Source organism: Rhynchophorus ferrugineus, unplaced genomic scaffold (assembly GCF_030347505.1).
Source record: "Rhynchophorus ferrugineus isolate W39M unplaced genomic scaffold, kcgeb_rfMv2 rfM9, whole genome shotgun sequence".
NCBI lineage: Eukaryota > Metazoa > Arthropoda > Insecta > Coleoptera > Curculionidae > Rhynchophorus > Rhynchophorus ferrugineus.
The window spans coordinates 14060205-14082613 of NW_027472588.1; the positions used below are offsets into that span (position 1 = coordinate 14060205).

The 22409-nt window shown below is 31.7% G+C and overlaps 2 protein-coding genes across 19 annotated transcripts in view; one reads left to right on the top strand and one right to left on the bottom strand.

The window, feature by feature from the left end:
- The window catches only part of LOC143202294 (coiled-coil domain-containing protein AGAP005037), a 526529-nt gene that overhangs the window by 410553 nt on the left and 93567 nt on the right, over window positions 1-22409 (top strand). The window lies entirely within an intron of this gene.
- The window catches only part of LOC143202299 (uncharacterized), a 32839-nt gene that overhangs the window by 2049 nt on the left and 8381 nt on the right, over window positions 1-22409 (bottom strand). Inside the window, exons 2-4 of the mRNA XM_076413751.1 lie at window positions 9703-9888; window positions 5155-5260; window positions 1837-2045 (exon numbers count right to left, since the gene is read on the bottom strand). Coding sequence (XP_076269866.1) covers window positions 1837-2045; window positions 5155-5260; window positions 9703-9882 — 495 coding nt within the window. The 5' untranslated portion in view covers window positions 9883-9888. The remainder of the gene's footprint in view (window positions 1-1836; window positions 2046-5154; window positions 5261-9702; window positions 9889-22409) is intronic.

Sequence of the window (22409 nt, forward strand, 5' to 3'; positions counted from 1 at the left end):
TTGAGATCTAAGAACAGCAAATAGTCGCTGGTGGCCAGATCTGGAGAATACGGTGATTGAGGAAGCAATTCATGGATTTTTGCCATCGTTTTCACTGACTTGTAACACGGTTCATTGTCTTGGTGAAGCAGCACTTTCTTTCTCTTCAAATGCGGCAGTTTTCGGCGATTTTGTCCTTCAAACGGTCCAATAACGCTATATAATAGTCACTGTTGATGGTCCTTCGTTTTTAAAGGTAGTCAATGAAAATTATTCCATTAGCATCCCAAAATACAGACGCCATAACCTTGCCAGCGGACTGTTCTTTTCCCACGCTTTGGAGCGGGTTCATCGTGTGCAGTCCACTTGGATGACTGTCGATTGGATTTCGGAGTGAAGTGATGAAGCCATGTTTGACCCATTGCCACATATCGACGCAAAAACTCGGATTTATTACTCTTGATCATCTTAAGATACTGCTCTGAATCATCAACTCGTTATTGTTTGTGGTCAAAAGTGAGCTCGCGTGGCACCCACTTTGCACAGAGTTTTTTCATACCCAAATATTCGTGAATGATATGATGTACACGTTAAATTGATATCTTTAGAATGTCTGCTATTTCATTAAATTTCAATTTAAGGTAGATCAAAATCATTTTGTCGATTTTTTTAATGCTTTCGTCGGTAACAACCTCTTTTTGACATCCACTGTGTGCACCGTCTTCGGTGCTCATTTCACCACGTCTAAACTTAGCATACCAATCCTTAATGATTGATTTGCCTGGGGCAGTGTCAGGAAACTAGGCATCAAGCGTCATGTAGTTTTGGTTTCAACTGTATTTTTTTCTTCAAAAAGTAATATTTTATCAACACGCGAAATTCCTTTTTATTAATTTGTTTCACAATAACAAAAGTTGCTTCACTCAAAATGCTATAATTCACAAACTAATGATCCGACAGGTGCCAAATTTATACACGCATCTTTTGAGTGGTTTTAGCTAACTAAAAAACATATGGATTTAATACTAGTAGCGCCAACTATCAAACAACATAATCCAACCGTTAAATTCGTCGCTCTTCACATTTCTCTACGTAATATAGTCTTCTATTTGGTATTATTGAGCTATGAAATTTATATACATGCTAATCAGGGACTACTGAAAATATTCAAAATTATTTTGAATATTCATTACTTTTGTTATTTGACAAATTATGCTACCGAATATACCGGTTATATCACAATTGTTGGTTTTTCTTACTATAATCTAAAAGTGGTGACTTTGGTGTCATTAACAAAGAACAACCTGGAAAATCCAAAAACTCGAAGGCAAAAACTTGCAAAACTTATTAAACAATAACCGGAAAAAAACATAGATACCACCCAAACTTACTGGAAATATAATTCCAAATCGTTTCAAAATCGCAGCTTCATTGCTTACCTAGCAAAAAGTATAATAATTGTAATATAATATAATAATATAGTGTACTACTAATATAGTGTAAAGAGTTTACTACGAGTTTCTAAAACCGAAACAACTCCAACCTACGCCAGTTAAACCACTTATGATTTCAAAAGAGACCAGAAATAGCTAGTAACAGGTACTAATGCCGTATAATATGGCTTGGCTGACCAACGGTTTCGAAATGCTGAAAGTGACAGTGAAAATCGATCGATGATTCCCATCGCTGCTAAACCAACATCATTCTTTCGACCCGATATCTCCATATTATCAGAAATAATGGAAAATATTTTAATTAACATATATTGTACCAATTTTTCTCAATAAATCCCTTTTTAATATGAAAAAATGATTAAAATACGTACAAGCACCTAATATATCGCAGATATCCCCTTACCTGTGGTTCATGTCCTGCTGCAGCCAAATTCCCATTCAAATACAATTCCCATCGGGCTCCCTCTGACGACCAAGACTGACAGACGTGGTACCACTGGTGTTCCTTAAAATTAACCGGTACTCTGAACACAGGTATTTCTAGAATCTCCAAGTTGAGATGGGTACCATGCGGTGATATCCACACCCTAATCAATCGTTTCTCCTCGTGTTCTACATGTATATAAAAAGATGTATTAAGAGACAGGTTAGATTAGTAGTCATTAATCTAGATAAAGAAGTAATTAATTCGTCTAGTCAAGAAAGTCAAACCATTAGAATCAAGTGAAAATTATACGCGTATGTATAACACGTCTAGAAAAAGTATAACTTTTTTTAATCACAAGTTTGTTATTTTCTATTGGCAGAACGAATAAAGGTTTTATAATGCCATAATTTATTTTGAACGGTTAAGGATATTTTACAAATTACCAAAGGATATAATTATTTGACCCAGTTAATCATCATTCCTTTTTATATTGCAGCGTTATTCATTCATTATTTGTATATCTATTATAAACGAAAGTAACTAATAAGATCGAAATACTGATAGAATCATTATATTAATATTATTTTTTTATGTTTTATATTTAGCAATAAATTTCTAAATAAATTAGCATCAGATTGAAATAAAAGTTTCAGGGAGTGGTCATGAATCTTACACTGCCATCGATTGACATTCTGATAATCAGTGACAACTAAACTAAGTTCGAACTCTTAGTACAGACCTCACCCACAAACTTGTAAATGTGGAGTGAAAGTATTTTATCTCCAATAGTTTTTTGAGGATTCATGTCAAATTTATAAAAAATATATCAGTTTCTTCAATTAAATAGTTAAATATTTAAATAGAGATGAATTGTCATTAGTTGTGATAAAGATACAGAGTGATTAGAAATATATTTATGAGAATGTGTTGATATCCGACTGAATTAATAACATTTAATTAATTATGGTCTTCTTTTAATTATTAGGTTGATCTTATTACACTTCTAATAATAATTTGCAATCATATCGCACCTAACTGATTTTTTGAAATTAAAATTATTCATAAACTAGAAATGAGTTGATATTTTGTAATTGTGATATAATGAATATATGCCTGAATTACTAACATCTCAGAATTGTAAAGTTTGTAATGATAAGTAATAAGCAGCACATTGCAGTCTATATCAATTTCGGTGATTTCGATCTTAATAAAATACAAAAGTAAAAGTAATTTAAATATAACTAGAAATTACATAAACAACTATTATAAACTTGAAAAATGTATTAAAAACAATAAACAGTATGTCCAAGATTAAATACGACATTCATTTAATGAAGTAATGTAAAAATCAAGTATATAATATAATAGTTTCAAATAACTATTTAAAAAGTACAACCCCAAAAACAAACAGATATGCTTGATATTCTTAGATATTAAATTTCATTTAACGGATTAAGAAGAGAAATATTTGAACAAAGGAGAGTAGTTCATCAAATGATAAAAGTAAACCAAAAAATATACAGCACAAACATAAATGATGTAGTTACAGACAATAAAAAACCAAAGAGCTTCAAAACTCAAACAGGACTAAGACTGTAATGATTAAATAACAGGTAAATGTCAAATCTAAAACACACCAAACTATATATAATAACTAGTAGTCCAGACCACCTGGGAGAGTCAAAAACAATCAATATCCTAATTGAAAAAGTAAACATACAACCAGTAAATTCATTTAAATATCTTGGAATAGAATTTGAAAGTAACGACCGCCAAGAGATGGAAATTAATGTCATAACTGGAATAAATATGAATGTATAATTTGCCCTGAATATTAGATTTATTAAGAAAAAATTTAAATTTCAATACACAAAACTATAAATAGACGAGTTCTAACGTTCAGCATTGGCACTATCAAAAAATGATAAAAACAAAATCAAACCGTGAAAAAATAAGATATTATAGGAGCCTAAGAATAGTAACAAAGATGAACAGGATGAGAAACAGATAGAAAAAGAAATAAAAAAGATATCAGTATGGATATATTAGAAGACTATACAATGGAGACAGGTTAAGAGAGTTTAGAAAACAAGGACGAAAAGGAGAAGGATCAGACTACAACCTAGTATAAGGGAGATACTGCAGAAAAGAGCAAAAACTCCTTGTAATACAAGAATATTGTGAAAAAGCAAGAAAGTAGTAAAACAGCAAGAAAGAAAGTTAACTATTATGATATAATACAACCCTACTATTTATCAAACATTGACCCCTACATGGTTTTAAATCAATTTCGTTAAATTATCCAATTCGTTAGTTTTATAAGAAAGAATTAGTTCATTTCCATCGTCATGGGAAAAAGGTTTTGCATTGTGAACTTATTTAATTCAAAAAAAAATAAAAATTCGTTATCATATCGATTGGAAATGAATTAAAAGCAGTTTTTATTATTCGTTATATGTAGCGATATACAAAATCATTATTCGTAATCAAATTCGTAGAACATATTAATAAACTCTATTACAGTTCTTCTGTATACTAAAAGAAATGTTTTACTGATATTTAGTATACTTTTGCAATAGTTCTAGTTAAAAAAACGGTTTAGACAACAATTACTTTAAGCAATTTAAAACTGATCAATTATTATATAACGCCATTTTATAATAAGAAACAATTTTAATATTTCAGAAGATATGGAAAAAAAACAGTACTTCTTTGTTCTTGGGTGACATTTTTATACACTGTGGTTAAAGTAATCAATTCCTGGATCTCTATGGCAGCACAGGTCTAGCAGATTTCAACCTAACTAGATTCTCAACGATGAAAATAAACAAACCTAATTTGCATTAAATCAGTATAGCGAATTTGTAGACATTGTAGACGTAATATTAGGAAATAAAAACTGGGAACTAAAAAATATAAATGTATTCAACCATTTAAATATTAAATCAAAGTTTTAAAAAATGATGATTTTATTCGATTTCTCTAGTGATATCACCTAAGAAGCTCGTTATAAAACCGAATTTATCTTTTTGGATTAATATTAATTTATAATATAAATATATATCTCTTGTTACCTCCTGTGTAAAACATACATACTAATTGGTGCTTATGAAATAACCTTTTTATGAAAGGAAATGAAAGGAAAAAGGCATGACTATAAATAGTGTTAAATATATTAAGAGTTGATAATGTATATTAAGTTTTGCAGATAAATAATATGAGGATAACCTTAAAAGTTAACTGGCATTAAGTAAAATTTAAATTAGAAAAATATCAACATATTTTTTAACTTACTCGAGTACGATAATAGTGGATGGTTGTGAGTGAAGTTGTAGCTCTTTACCCAAATGCAGAATGTGTAGTCGGTTATTTCAGGCACGTCAACCACATATTTCAGAAACTGAAAGAAAGTGTTATTAATGAAATTGAAATATTGATAGTACCTGTTATTTGACACTGGAAGAACCTGCTTCATAACTGTATACTAGGTTCTTCAATAAGTTCTATGTACTTAAACAAGCAAATAAAAACAACAAGCAGTTTATAGTATAACTAAACATTGAACCAATTTTAATATTTCATCTTTCAAATGAACATAACTACCATTTCATCATTAAATATATTTTTCAGTTTCCTTTTTGCAAAAGATTGGCCGATTGGCCAGTGACTAGATTAGAGACCATCCCAGAAGATATTCGCTCTTCCCCGGCCTAGTTACTGGTGTAACTGAGATGGTGATTCCTTGTCGAATCTTACACTGTTGCCTATAAAGACATGTATAATTACATTCATAATAATCATACAATACATCCATACACCAGCAGGATTCGAACCCGCGACTATCGCAACAGTAGGAGGACCGTCCTGTCACCTTGACCAATGCGCCAAGCAAGCCGACTCGCATAGTATTCATTAACACTTGAACAAAAGACATTGGAGTGGGATGTAGGATATATAGAGAAGCCTCATACCAATTTTCAGATTTCAGATGAGATATCATGTCACCCGTCTGGCAAAAAGTAGTTTCGAGAAAAACGCACCTAAAGCTTTAGATTTTAGATGCCTCGTAATTTTAATTTTGAAAAACCTCTTTAGGTATTAAAGGGTTAAGTTTTGGAAATATGAAAAAAATCAATTTTTTTCAACTGAATGGAGCAACAAATGTCAACAATGTTTTGTTATGGTCTTAGAATACACTAAAATTTGATACTTCACTAATAAAAAATAATATAAACTATGCTTATATTTTTAAACCCTTTAATATAGATAATAACAGTTTAGTACTAATTAATAATAATAAATTACCTTGACTTAATACAAAATAAAACGATTCAACAAATACATATATATTATATATATATATATATATATATATATATATATATATATATATATATATATATATATATATATATTTGATACAATAAAAGAATTGATAGAAGTTAATACAAATAGTTAATACAATTTACAAATATATTTATGTTAGTCCATCACATTTGCACACAAAACTATGTATAAATCTTAATAATACTATTCCAAGCATGTTAAAATATGTATATGTGAGCACCCATTCTGTATCAGAACAATTAGCGATAACAACAATCTGAATTGGTCTTTGTAAATAGTATGGTATTTCCAAGGAGACAAATGGTTTTTACAGAATTATGGAATTCCCAACACTAAAAGAGAAAACACCCAAGTCCCGCCCTCAATCAACGACCCAACGATGCAGCTGGACCTATAAAAATTCCGACACAGATACTCGACGGTCTCTATCTTCTAAAACAGCTCCAGACTCAGATCGTATAACAGCAATCCATCTGAAAAACTCACTAAGGAGCAACTATCAGAACTTGCTAACATTATTAACTCCATCCTGAAGTTAAAACATTTCCCAAAAAAACTAGAAACATGCGCTTGTCGATATTATTCTTAAAAAGGATGCCAAGACTAATCCATCTGACTACAGGCCTATCAGCCTGATTAGTTAACTTTCCTAACTTTCCGAAAAAGCGATATTACGCGTTTTAAACAACTTCACAAGCGCATACCACATAATCCCGAACCAACAATTCGCTTTCCGTGCCAAACATTCAAGCCTTCATCAAGCTGCCCGCGTCGCAGCAACAATCCACCAGACATTAAGTAAAGGTCGAAAAATTGGAGCCATCTTCTCAGATGTATTATTCAAAGCTTTCGATCAAGTATGGCACCACACCCAATATTCAAAGCGAAACAGCTTGGTTTACCGAATTACCTAATCTCCCCGATAGATCTAGACTTGGACGGTAGGTCCTTTCAAGTGAGGATCCCTGACGCAGTATCCTCTCATAAACAGATTTCCACAGGACTCCCTCAAGGTGCCCCATTAGCACCAGCCTTATTCAACCTTTATATGGCTGATTTACCACTCTATAAACTTTCCCACATATTGTTTTACGCAGATGTACTGCTTTTTTCCCGACGCTATTCGTAGCAGAGTCCAAGTCCAGCTGAACCAAGCGATAGCGTGGTACAAATTCTGGCGGCTACAGATATACCCGAGCAAAACCCAGGCTGTTCTGTTGCACCGCAAAAAGAAGTTCCGCCCCTATCGCCTCCAAATTGATAAAGTACCTATCCCCTGGGTAAAGAAAGTTTCATACCTCGATCTCCAATTCGACCGCAGACTCCAATGGTCAGCCCAAATACATCATGCTATTTGCAAAGGCAATGGCATGTACAACCTTCTATTTCCATTCCTTTGGAGAAAAAGTAAACTCCCAAACCTCCAGAAAGCGACTCTGTATAAAATCCTAATCCGTCCTGTCCTCTACGGAGCACAGGTATCGTACAGGTACGTCTCTAAGAGACAACTTGAACTACTCCAAGTGGTTCCTATCCAAAAATGTCTGCGCGTTACTCAATGCCCCATGGCTTATGAGGAACGTCAACACAACTCGAATCAGGTATCCCATTTCACCCAGCAATAGTTTCACGAACATGCTCAGTGTAAAGTTCTCCCTAGGCGCCTTTGAACACGACAACACCTTGATTAAATCCCTACTCATCCACAAATCCCGGTAGATAACCAATTACTACAATCCCAGTCCTAACCCATGGTCTCTATCGCCTCTATCTAATACTTCTCTATCCCAAACCCGGAGCGACATCAGCAAAAAACCATTTGGTTCTAGCTGGTCATTCTGAAATAAGAACAATAAACTCGACGGTCTCTTCTTCTCCGAGCTCCCTCGAGTAGCTATGTTGTCAATTGTAAGTCATCACTCGAATAAATCATAAATAATCCCCTTAGTTTCTATCACTTCACATCGTGTCCATCCTCAGTTGATGCGATTTACAATCAATAGCAAAGCAATCTTATGTACGACTAAAGTTAACGATTAATCGAGATTGTTTTTAACTTAAATTTCGTTTAAGCACCCATAATATCCAAATAAAGATACGCCTGCTATAGTTTTAGATATAGAAAAAATGATGGATCAGTATGAAAGAAAAATGTAGCATTTCTTTTACGTACCATAACTAATAATTAACAAAAAATGTTAACATAATACTGGTGGTTTCTTTTTGTCTGTCTAAATGATTGATGCATGACTTTCTTTTTGATTCTTTTTTAATTTGATTGATACCATAGTTACTAAACTCAAACCTACATAATAATACAGACATAAAACAATATATAAAATAAAACCAAGCAACACAATCTAAGCAATAAAAATTACACGTCTTTCGCACACCCCATGCCCTAACATCCTTATCTAATTATAATGTAAGACTAAGCTTCATAGAGCCCTTGGCAACCTATTATATTATAGATTTCTAACCCTCTAACGTATAACAGACTCGCTGTCCTCTTGTCATGTCATTGCCCTCCCCTATTAATTATGCGTGATTAGTGAGTTCATCTGGTACCAAGTTATTTAATATTTTATATATAAAAACTATTAGATCAAACTCCGACCATTCTCTTATATGTCTGAAATTTAACACTTTAAATGCACGAATACTCTTATATCTCTTACGTCATATTACAGTTATTGCCTTCTCGTTTAAATAAAATCATTAGGAACTAAATCTGGCGAATAACCTGGATATTTGCATCCTAAAAAACTGAAGCTAACACTATCTTGGCCGATTATTCTACACATCTATTCATCCAATTTCTAGCGCCATTTCTTTACAATTCTCGACCGTAGAAACGAAATGATACACAATATAATCTGTATCCTTTTGTTTTTGGACATGATTCATATAAGAGAGCGGATTCACCTTACGTATTTCCATATGAAATTCAAATTTTACCAAAAATGTAAACATACTAAGTGTCAACTTTCATTGTATAAAAATTGTTAATTGAGAGATCGAAATAGAATGTTATGTTCTTATAAAAGATGAAATGTTAGATTAGTGATCCATTTGTGCTTTCTGTAGTTTACAGTGCGAGATCATTCAAGGCTCGTTATAAATACTAAAAACTAAATATTCATTATTGTTAAAACCATCCTTTGGAAAAATAATTAATTTATTTTTACTAAACCAATATTATATAAGACAATCAAATTAGTAAACTTTAGTTAGGTAATTAAAAAAATATTTAAAAGAAAATATAGTCGGAGGATCGTTTTTAATTATGTAGGGTAATAGCCCAGAATAAACCACATATAATAAAGATGATGTTTATTTAACAATTTATAAACCAGTCTTTACGAAATAAAATAGTTTTACTAAATGTAGTACAATTCAGGTTACATTCCAACTATAGCAAATTTGTTTCTACATTTTCGGAATTTTTCGATTCGTTTAGTTAATTAGAGAGAAACGTTTAATTGCTCTACCTACCTGAATGTATCCTTTTTGCGTAAGCGATGCTTTGGTAACGATGTTCTGTTTTAATTGTACATTGTCCGAGATGGGCGGTAGATTTTCTGATGGGTTCGAGTGGATTACAGCAAATACTACATCTAAACAAGCCAGGAATATTGGAAATGTGGCTTGGGTACGAATAAATTTAATCTTCATGATTTCCTGCAACAGAAAAATCAGTCAAAGTGTTTTAAAATACATATATATCGCCATGCATATTCCAAAACAAACATGACCTAACGCTATCAGGCCGCAGAGTTGAGCACAATGAGCTGAAGCCTCGTTATAGGTTACTTGAGATTAATTACGCCAATTCCCAATCAATGTCAAAACAATCCTGTTTGCTGAACGGGAATAATCAGAAAACTAAAGCTTAGAATTGCACTTGTGTTGAGTTTAAATATTCCGTTCATATAAAAATATGCTTGCTACATCACATATAGTAAAATAATGACTATAGGAGATTTTCCATGTGTTACAGCTTATAATTAAGGAAAAATATGAAGATAATACCAATAATTGTTTGTCTTTATATGACTGTTTATATGTCTTTTTTTATTCCTGTTTAACATAAATCATACTATTTATGTAGCTAAATATTTACGCTAACACTACAAATTAAATCGATATCAGAAAAACAAAATTATTTTAACAAAATCGGACAAATATGTTAAAGCTTTCGAGGCGTCTTTATATAGTCTTTATATAGCAATAAATTATATATATATATATATATATATATATATATATATGTATATATATATATATATCAAAAATCAAACAATTTCTTTTAATAAAGATACCAAACATTTAAACATAGTTTTGATATTAGGTTCATAAGTTATTGGTTAATATAAAATATATTAAGAATGTGTTATTATCTCTATTGTATAAGAATATTTTACTTTTTTGGTAACTTAATAAATCTTAATTATTAATTAAATAAATTATTCTACTCTTAATACATACTAAACTTAAATCATTACAAAATAATTTACTAGATAAAAGTTGTAAATATTTAAATAAACAATAACAAAATTATATTAAGACCAAAAGATAAGATAATTTCCCACCAAAGTACATAAGGAACTATCCCTTAATTGGGTATGTCAAAGTTAATGTTGCCATAAGGAAACATTGTTCCATTTTAATGATTTTTAATGTTCTTGAGTTGCTTTATCAATTAACAGTAACTAGATATCTACTGTCAGTTGATTTTCTTTAGCTATAATTCATTTCACTTTCAATTCATTTTAAGTTCAGCACACTTATTCAAGCAATAGTCCAATTCCTGAATACCGGCAATATTTCCATATTTCCACCTCCAGATCTCTAAAGGTTTAGCAAAATACTATTCTACGACAACTCTTCTTCGTTTTATGCAGATTGTTTTTTCATGAAATATTTTTCGATAGTTAAGAAAAATATAACGTAAAAGAAACTTATAAAAAAATAAGCTGGACATTGAAACAATTCCTACTGTAATTTGCTGATTTCAGTGATGGTTTCTTTTAAAGTAACGTGAGCAGATGCGTTTATTTAAGAGATTATAATACAGAGCTGAAATAATTTAGTATTAAATATTTAGTATTATATATGAAATTATTGTTAGTTAACCATAGAAACCAGGATATGCAAGCCAATGTGAATGAGATTAGATATAGTTCTTTATATTGATGGAAATCAAATCACATTACCCATATACCAGACTGCAATCTGATGGATAGTAGCAACAATTGAACCCATGTCCTACCAGATCGTTCTTAATCAAGTTATACTTGGACTTGTGCATTAATTTGTCATTCACTCATTTTTTCCTGCAATATTTCTGGTTGTCTCACAAGCTTTTAACCGGCTATGGCATTTGCGATTAATCTACTAAATGAGCAAATCGCTACCGCCTAATTACTGTCAACTCATATATTTTTCATATATATTTTTATATATATTTTCGAACGAAAATTTAGAGTCTTGCATAAAGGGGCATAGTTAACACTTAAACCTATTTCGGCTGGAGTTCTACAAGGTAGTCTCTTGGGACCATATATATATCTGCTCTATACTATTGATATCCCAACAACAAAAGAAAAAGAAACAGTACTTGAAACATTTGCTGACGACATAGTTATAATGGCAAAAGATTTAGCTTTGTCTAAGGCCATAGCAAAAGTACAGGTAGCGGTCAGCAAGACCTACAAATGGACTAGAAACTGGAAAATACAGCTTAATAGCTCCAAATTTACCCAGGTTGATTTTGCGTTGCGGCGAATTGACAAAAACTTAATTAAATCAATTGACGGACGCCCGACTCTTCAAACAGAATCAGTTAAAGCAGATTAAATTAGACTCAAAGTCAAGCAACTGTTAAACCAACCAATAAATCTATCAGTCAATCCCAAAGCCTATTTGGACCTATGGAGTGCAAATATGGGGTTGCACTAAAACATCAAACCAACTAGTAAACCAACGCGCCCAAAACAAGTTTCTACGATTAATTAGCAATGCTTATTGCTTCGTAACTAACGAAGAGCTGCATCATGACCTCAGAATCAACTAAATATACCAAGCGATCCAAGATTTCGCACTAAAACATGAAACAAGGTTGCTACATCACAACAACGTGGAAGCAATAGAGCTACTGGACAACACACAGGAAATCAGAAAATTGAAGGGAACCAAACCACATGAACTAGTTTAGTGTATAAGTGTATTTTTAACTTTATATTAAGTAGATTTAGTTTTATTTTATTTTAGGAAATACATAGTGATGTATTAATCCCGTATACGCCTTGCTTGTATATTAATGCAAGTACAACAGAACAGTAGCAATAAATCAATTTAAAAATTAAGATTGTTCTACGCATATCGAATGTAAGAAGTAATTATTAAAAAAAAAATTACTCATTTGTTAAGTGAGGACTCCCATTCTCAATGTCTTCATAGTAAATCTCCACATTCGTATATGTTGCGGGGACCACCAAAATTACCCACGCCAGATAAGATTTAAGTTAACTATCACTATTGCAGGTGTTATCAATACATATCTTGTTTCAGCCGATAACAAAAATTAAACAATGCGATTGATCTTTGAAATGTATCTAGGAAATTAGGATACGCACTAAAATAAGATAATTTTCGATACGATGAAGTTATTTTTTGGCGATTTTCTAAGTATTAAATGAAGGGCAAGTTCAAGTTAACTGTCAAAAAGATAATTTAATATACGTTATGTGCAAGTTTTGAATTATTGCCTTTTTACGTCGGGATTGCATATTTTTTATAGAATACTACAAATGTCCAATGAAAATACAATATATTCCTTCCACGAAAAGGAGAAAATGATTTCCAGAATATATTTAAACTAAAAGTCTCGAAAAGAAATCGAAGAAAGCTGTCAGGACGGGCTTGCTCTACAATAATTAAATTTAAATAACAAAAAGGAACTTCAATCCTGTAATATCGTTAACTCGTTAACTTCTGCATGTGAAACTTCTACGGTTCCCTACCTTCATCATTATTAGTTGTAGCTGATTAGTCTCTGTTATAACATCAGTATCATCGATATACGTGGATAGTCACGTAGACTTGCGATTTTACTATACAGTTATGTTAAAAAACAGTCGAGATACGACATCTTTTTGGCGAAAACAGGTTGGGTTCTGAAATGGACTCGCACACTGCTCGATGGAATAATGATAAGATGCCTGTAAAAGTTCAACAATTTTTGCAGTATATATCAAATTCTAAAGCTGCCCAAGTGAAGAGGCAGTGTGTTCAGTCAAACGCATAACGAATATCCTCAAATATGACAAATTCGCGCTTTTCACATCTAATACATCCTTCCAAAAACTGACAATGCGCGAAATATATATCCTATATACCTAAAACATGTAAGTTATGTTCATAATTTAGCTTAAATATGCCACATAAGGAATATTAAGATGTATTTCCTCTTAATTCTAATATTAACTTCAGAATCTTAGAACGCAGTGAAATGAAACGCCTGAAAACCAAAAATAATTTTTTTGTATGTCTAATTAATTAGTTCTTGTCGTACACCATAATTTGACCTAATTCCCACTGATTCATAAACACGAGGCTTAAAAAACTGTTTTTCATTAAATAAATGTCGGTTTTAGATTCAAAAAGCTGTTTTTATAAAGAAAACAACCGACGAAAATGTCGAACAAAAACTCGGCCTGTCGTGAGAGTATTTTGCATGAATCGGAATGGGATTTTGTAATGAACATGTTGCAAACCGTCTTTCTTCGTCGAGGACGCGCCGGTTGTGCGACTGATTATATCTCTCAACTGGGTTCAGTGTCATGGACGACAACAACTTTCTTCGGTGCTCGAATTAACATTTTTAGAAAGGCCGGCGCGGTGAGATGATAAACGGATCACGAGATATTTTTGTTTTAAAATTTGCGATCGTAATTTTAATCGCATTTTAAAGCAAAAAAAATGTCTGCGTTTTCTTAACGAGATTTTAATGATTCTACAGCTTTATACTTAGTATTGTTAATGTCGCAGATACGAAAATTAAGGTTGACATTTTTAACTTATTTTCTTCATTCTACGATAGATTTAACTATGTCGCAAGTATACGAAACAAGTGCGAAAATTTTCATGTGGATAAAAGAACCAATTCCTAGCATATGGAAAAGATGAGGAACAACAAGTAGAGGGCGTTGTAGTTTCTGTAAAGACTGTTCAAAAATGGTATAAAAGACCCGGGATGTATGTTCTTGTTCGAAAGTCATAATCATAAAACTTATTGAACAATAATGAATGTATTAACATATAACTTTAATTGGTTATGACTAACCAGAAATCACTGTTAATTAACCAGAGAAACCAGGATTTGGGAACCAATGTGGTATTTTATAAGGCAAGATATATTCCCTTATTAATCTAAATCAAATCACGTTACTCATATACTGGACTAGAACCTGATGGATAGTAACAACAACTGAACCCAAATCCTGCCAGATCGTTCTTAATCAATTTATGCTTGGATTTAAACATTAATTTGCTATTCACTCATTTTGCCCCACAATATTCCTGGATGTCTCACAAGCTTTTGACCGGGTATGGCATTTGGGATTAATCTGCAAAATGAGCAAGTTACTACCGCGGAATTACTGTCGACTACTGGAATCATGTCTTTTCGAAAGAAAATTTGAAGTCTCGCATGAAGGGTTATTCTCAACACTAAACCTTTTTTCAGTCAGAGTTCCACAGGGTAGTGTCTTTGGACCTTTTCTATATCTGCTCTGTACTACTGATATACCAACAACAACAAAAACAGTACTTCGAACATTTGCTGACGACACAGTTATAATGGCAAAATATGTATCTCTGTCTAAGGCTATAGAAAAGGTACAAGTAGCGGTCAACAAGATCTACAACTGGACTGGAGACTGGAAAATACAGCATAATACATCCAATCTGTTCATGTTAATTTTGCGTTGCGGCGAATTGACCAAAACTTAATTATATCACTTGACGGACGCCCGATTCCTCAAACAGAATCATCAGAGGGAAACATCATGTGAGACAAAAAGCAGAGCAAATTAGACTCAAAGTCCCTAGTATACGAAACAATTGTGAACATTTTAAATATATGACTCATGTCGGTAAAAGAGCCCTTTCCTGGCATATAGAAAAGATGAAGAACAACAAGTAGAGGGCGTTGTAGTTTCTCTAGATGATGTTCAAAAATGGCATAAAAAATCAGGGATGTAAATAAATTTTCTCTCTTGTTCCAAAGCCATAAGTGGTGTTATTAATTCCGTCCCGGCCCCATCATAATGATAGTAATCACAACATAGTGATTCGTAACAGGTTTTAGGCCCAGATTTCTCGGTATGATGGCTTTATGCAACAGATGGCGGAATTAAGTTATGGACCCTAGAAAACCAGAAACATGGGGTCCAATAGAAGTACAGGTAGGAATAAAAGCCGTTGAAACCAATGAAGAGTCTAGTTGCAAAGTATTAGAATTGTGATATAAATATCAATTCAATAAAATTGGAAAAGAAATGATTGGAAAACTGATGTTCGAATCGTGTTTTTGGATCAATGGATCAGTGGAATCAATGGATCAATAAATAAAGATATCTATGTCAGAAAATCAGAGGGTTTAATTACTGAAACAAAATACCAACACTTAAATCATGTATGCTGGGTAAGAATATGAGGGCATTTTTATATTCCTTATAAAACTGTTATTATCAGGAATATCTCGATGTCGCGATGATATTATGATTATTTTATTAACTCATACAATCCCAGGCACAGGAAAAATGGTTTGTTATGACTCTCTATGAGATGTGGCGGGTAAACTGTTTATAATTAGGACTTTTGCTTATGTTAGTAGGATTAGGTCTATGTCTTTAGATTAATTTTGCTTTAGAAATATGATGCTTTCAACCTGTTTAATAGATGGTGCTGTCGCTAGGATTATAAGAAGATTGCAAAAATTTTTGCCTTTCGAATTAATTCAATTAACTGGAATTTATCAAAGAAGAAACAACTTGTCAAGAAAGGTCGACCTCGATGTAGCAATGTGTAGAGTTCGGTCAAAAGTATCGTTGTTCAAGTTGTAAAAGCACCAAAATGGGATTGAAGATGAAGTGAACTCAGATTGACGTTAGATTGGCATCATTTCTCAGTTACTCAATGATTCAAGCTGCTTGACATAGTTTGAGCAAAAGTATTGCAACTTACGCTGCAAGATAACCAAACTTGAACTTGAACTTGGAGTATTGAAAGTCATTAGCCTAGCCATTAACTATTATAATTACGAAACATTAATGTTTCGATAAACACCCCAAATCCGTGGATGATTAGACAAGCAAGAAATTCGTGGTAATTATTGGAATTTGGCGAAGCCAAAACCTGAGAAACCGTTGCATATATTTTTTACCTTGGAAATTGAAATAAAAACACTTAATTCAGATTACCTTCGACAAACAAAGGCATAATCAATGCTCACATTTGGTCATTATTGAAGCTTGGTCTTTTCTTCACGAAAAAAGTGTTTTATTGTACGAATTTCGAAAAAAATGTTTTATGTTTCGACAACTTAATTCTAAACAAAATATGTTTAGTCATATGTACGTACGATACGTATTAGTTTATTGTGCAAGATAGCAAAACACTCTGGAGAATACATACAAAGATTTAATGCCCCAACTATAAACGAAGCAAGAATATATTTACCATATTCTATTAAATTTGTCATATATTCGACATATGATCGAGAGTATATTATTCAAAAGAGTCCAAAGTTTTTTCATTGCCTGCCTGAAATGGAATTTCAACTCCACCGTCCTAGAGCATATAATCAAAATAAAAGACTAACACTAAGGTCTTCAATTTATTAGTAAGTAAATATAAAATCAGCAACAAGAACCAAAACAATAAATATTACAATGTTTTGTAAATACACGCGAAATTATATAATGTATGTACTTAAAATACACTTAAAACTAAACTGCGAAGAAATAAAATGTTATATTTAAAGGACCTATATATAAATAAAATAATATTAGTCTAGTTAGTCTAGAGCTTAGTTTCAAGTCTTCCCTTAATACCAATCAGATTTTTATAAGCGTTTTGAAAGCAACCTACAACCTAATTAGATAGGTTTACCGTTAAAAAGTTAAACAATTTACAATTGGAATGTCACAATCTATCTTATTAAAATTCGACGATATAAATGGCATCCTGATATTACAAAGCCAACGAAAAATATTTGAACGATTTTATACAATAGAGGAAATATTATATCCGGTACTTATTATAAATATATATTAAAATATGTAAACCTTTTTGATCATCTTGAAATTATACCAACCGTAAAATATTGAAAATCTGGAACTGCGTTTCCGCAAGACTGAAACTAAAACTTGTTAGGGCAACAACAGCGACACTGTATCGGTAAATAGCTGTAGTTTGGAAACTTTGCACGAAGTTTACTTGACAGTCTATTAAACATGTCGGTGTAGCCGTTAAAACTTTCAGCATACTTGGACGAATAGTTTACGGAGAGACCAGGATGCAACAGATTCGGTTGCCCTTATTTCAAGCGCAAAAAATCAATTTATGATGGTATATGTTATTGTCGCTTAATTAAGTTTAGAGTAACTTTTAAAATAATAATTATATTGAGTGTGATAATTCTGTCTATTGTTTAGGAATATTTAATGTATTTGATACTAATAGATTTATATTTGATATTTATTAGGAAAAAATAGTACAATTTAATATATATTAAACAAATGTTTAGTATCATTTTCTACAACTTTCCCATATTTCTGACTACGTAGCGATGGTTTTTTTGGCAGCCATTACAGGGTACAGTAAAACATTTCATTCGAGCTGCAACAGTATATCCTTCACAACTTTTTAAGAGGGTGACTCTTCATCAGTTACTCGCTACTGCTGGTCTTTTTGTAACAAGGTGTCCTTCAGTTTGTTGAATTAATGGTCGGTAGACATGAGAAATCGGTTTTAGCACCTCAAAATACACTACAAGACTTTCTGACCGCTTCTTTTTAACCTTAAGATTGTCTTAGTAGAAAAGAATAAACTACGATGTTGAAATTTTTAAAATGGTATTTTTGTCAATTCGTGTGGTAGTCACTTTCCTTGCTTTTAGATTTTCCCATCGCACATAAACGTCTGTAAATAATTGATTCATCAACTGCTAAACTGTCTAAAACTTCTTTTAGATTTTAAGCTGAGTTTTGGTTTAATGAATCCTGTAATTATCATTGCAACTAAGCCAACAATTAGGATATGACTGGGTAGTAAAATTTAAAAGTGTTTCCTGGTCTCTCATAGCAAATTTTGGTTGAAGATATCAAGCAACAATAGTAAATAATTTTCAAAATGCAACTTTGAACACACCGCATAATATTAAATGGGCAACTATTTTATGTAGACAACCGTCATAGAAATATGATGTGTGTTGACATGAAAATACTTTTAATCAGATTTTAAGGCGTGTGAAGAGCAGTATCAAATTGAAATTTGATGAAATATTCGTAACTTTCATACCTAAGAATACTTCATACCCAAAACATTAACTTGGACCCGTGAATATTTCTCTTTTCGGCTTTTTTAATGGTTTTTCTATCTTAAAACATCGCTTAACAAGTTTTGTATTGCTGCAACAGGGCCATGCTTCATCAACGATAACAACACGAGAAAAATCTTTTCCTTGTTTGTCTTTCCTGATCTTGGTCTTCTTTTTACAAAGCGGTACAAATTAAATTCACTATTCATATATCAAATATTTGATGAAATTGTATAATTAACTCTATAAAACTGACAGAATAATACAGAAAAACACGCTCAGCTTATTTTATAGCGGGATTAATGTGTTGGTATTCTCTTTTTGAAGATGTTTTTATATCAATATAAAAACCGTAAACATTTATAACATATACGTTGAATAAAATGACAATCAAATATTTAAGCAATATTTAATGCTTTAAGCCAATTTTGTTGCTTTTATATGTATGAAGGAAAGAATGTTCTTTATTATATGATTCTGAATATTGTTATTCTCCTCTATTGGTTTTAAAATATTCGCTCATAAATTCATTATGTCATAAACATTTATGGTAATACTGGCTAATGATTCTCTGTGATTAAATATCACTCCTGACATTAAGTTTAACTGGTCGTGTTAGCTAACAAAATGTATGTAGAACAATGAAAAACTAAAGTATATTCTTATATATTTAATAGTACATACTTTATTTATTTAAAAATAATGAAAATCTATTAACAATAATAAAACCTTATGCTGGTCAATATTTACTACTTTCTATTTGTGTAGTGTAAGGTTTACTAGGCCAAGTAATAGAAACAAACTGAATAAACATCATTAAGACCATGAAAATTAAATGAAAATAGGTGTGAAAAATGTGACAGGTTTAACAAGAAGTTCAATAAGCGAGACTAAATCTAATTACAATTAATATCAGTGAGTGAAAATGGCAAAAAAGAAAGATTCATATACCGTACATTTTTATATATAGTCTGTCTGGGTCATATAGTATATTACTACAATTGTAATATATAATATACTACAGTAATTGTAAAAACATGGTATTATTCATTATGAATTCCGTCAGCCAAACATTTATTTGTTGTTAGAATGTTATTGCTCATGTTTATTGTCTAGTTAATTCTAATAATGTGCTTTAAATCAATTATTGATTTTTCATCACATTTTCATCAAAAATTGAACTCACATTATCCTGCAGCAAAACTGTTCATCTGAATTAACTCAGACATTGGATTTTTGGCTATTTTCAAAACTCAGAAAATCGCTTCGAGGATATAGTATTAAGTCAACTCAGAAGATTAATAGGGGCTTTGAAAGCCATTTAGAATGCTTTACCAAAATCATTGGGCCAAAGAAGATTAATGCAAATGAATAATGATATATATGGACATATATACAAAAGTCTTACTTGTAATCGTAATAGAGCAATCAACACTTCTAAATTATATTCTGAAATATAATAAGCCTGAAACAATGAAGCAAACACAATATATCGGTCAGCCAATCACATAAATAAAATCCTAAATTCTGAAATATATCATACAAATACTTTTTCGGAAGTTTGCTGAATTTTAGTAAAAATAAAAGGTCTTCTTTTTGATTCTGATTGAGTCAGATTGTTTTATTAGATTTACATTAAAATATTTTCTGAGTTAAAAAGTTATCTATGAGGTGCATTGGCTATTTTATTGGTCGGGATATACAACAAACGACTTAAATTATATTTTGAAACATATAAAAGATTATATTATATCCCTATTTAAAATTAATTTAAATGGTAACTTAAGAAATACGCAATGAACTGTTTATTCAACAGAATATTAAAAAATGCATGACTTCTTCAAGTCACAAATTATATACTCGTTTCCATATTCATTCACTTCACTTATGCTTCATTTTGTGACATTTCCGCCAACATTCGATAACCCAGTTTCCTCTTTTCATAACTGAAAAACGTTCGCTACATAATACAATAGATTATCTCGAAAGGCCGAGCGTTTTTAGTGAAGCGTATCGAAATGATATAACCTTGCTGCAGCAGAATTGATTTAAATGTGGATTAATCGACGATTGATTACGTAACGCTACAACGGAATATGTAACACGTTCCGAATTGGCTTTAAATTATTCCCTAGTTTTGTTTCAAATTATCGTTGTTACTTTTAATTGCGACAAACTCTGTTCTCGATACCAGATGAACTCTATTTTGAGAATTTTTTAATTGAAAATGTATCTGATAGTAATATATCGCTGTTGCAACTGACGAAATTGGAAGGGAAAGTTTGCTTTGTTTCTTTTAGATGCTGAGAACATAAATGCAAGCAATATAATTTAATTTTAAACCTATGCCAGTGCGTTATTATGACGTAAAATCGATTTAAAGTAATTAGATATTGTGGATTTACAGGTTACTTCGATTTCTTTATTCTGTAATTGCTGTACTGTAATTAATATTAAACAGATAATAACAATAAAAAATATTGTAAAGGTAATAAATCAGTTCTTTTTTTATATACAGGAAGAATTAGTTTTCCTTTATCATAAAAATGATGTTGTTTAACAAGTCAAATTGCAAGACTGCTTGATGCTTTCCTTATTTTTATGACCAAGTTGTGGTGAAATTTCACCGTATTTACTAGAAAATGTTTAAAACTTACACTGTGTCACTGATACCATGCTGGAATGATAAAAAGTTATTTAAAAAAGGCGTCCTTAGTAGAAATATAACCTGGAGGAAAATATTTTATAAAGTTTTTTTATGTTTTTCAATTTCGAGTTTATTCCCATAAATTTTAAACACTTTTTCACAAGCCTCTTTTAAGTCCCGCTTTAAACCATTAAAAAACGGAAACTGTAACAAATGGTAGTCGAACGGGCTATAGAGTATCCTATTTTTTATATACATAGTGGTTGCATCAACCGACTGGCCAGTAACCAACTTAGCGACCATCCCAGAAGACATCCGATCTTACTCAGTTTGGTTACTTGCGGTACTGGGATGGTTATTCCCTGTCGGATTTTCCACTGTTGCCTATAAAAATATTTACAGTTACAATCGCAAACATAAAGTACATTCACGCCCCAGCAGGATTCGAACATAAGACGATCGCAACAGTAGAGCAGGGGACGTCTTGACCATTGCGCTAATGAAGCCGGCTTTGTTTTACTGTATTCGCACATAGGGACCAACTTTAAATATTTGTCGCCGTATCTTATTCTAAAATGATGATTAGCAATGTAAGGTTTGAGAATCTGGTTAATTTCGATAGAAAACTTATATTCTAAACATGAAAATAATTTTTACTGCAAATGCTCAAAATACCCAATATCTAAAAAAAATAAAAAAATTTATTGCAGAAAAGTATACTGCATAAATACAGTTCGTTTCAAAAATCATGGCAAACGTTCTTCATTAACTGCTTGATTAATATTTATCCTAAATACAATCACAATTGGTTAATGCGAGTACATCGCTCTAACTTCAATCAAGTGATTTGGGACTTGATTGAATTGAAAAGTCCCCGGTCTGACACATAGATGGCACTACTACAATTAAATCCATATGTTTTTTAGTTAGCTCTAAACTTCAATCAAG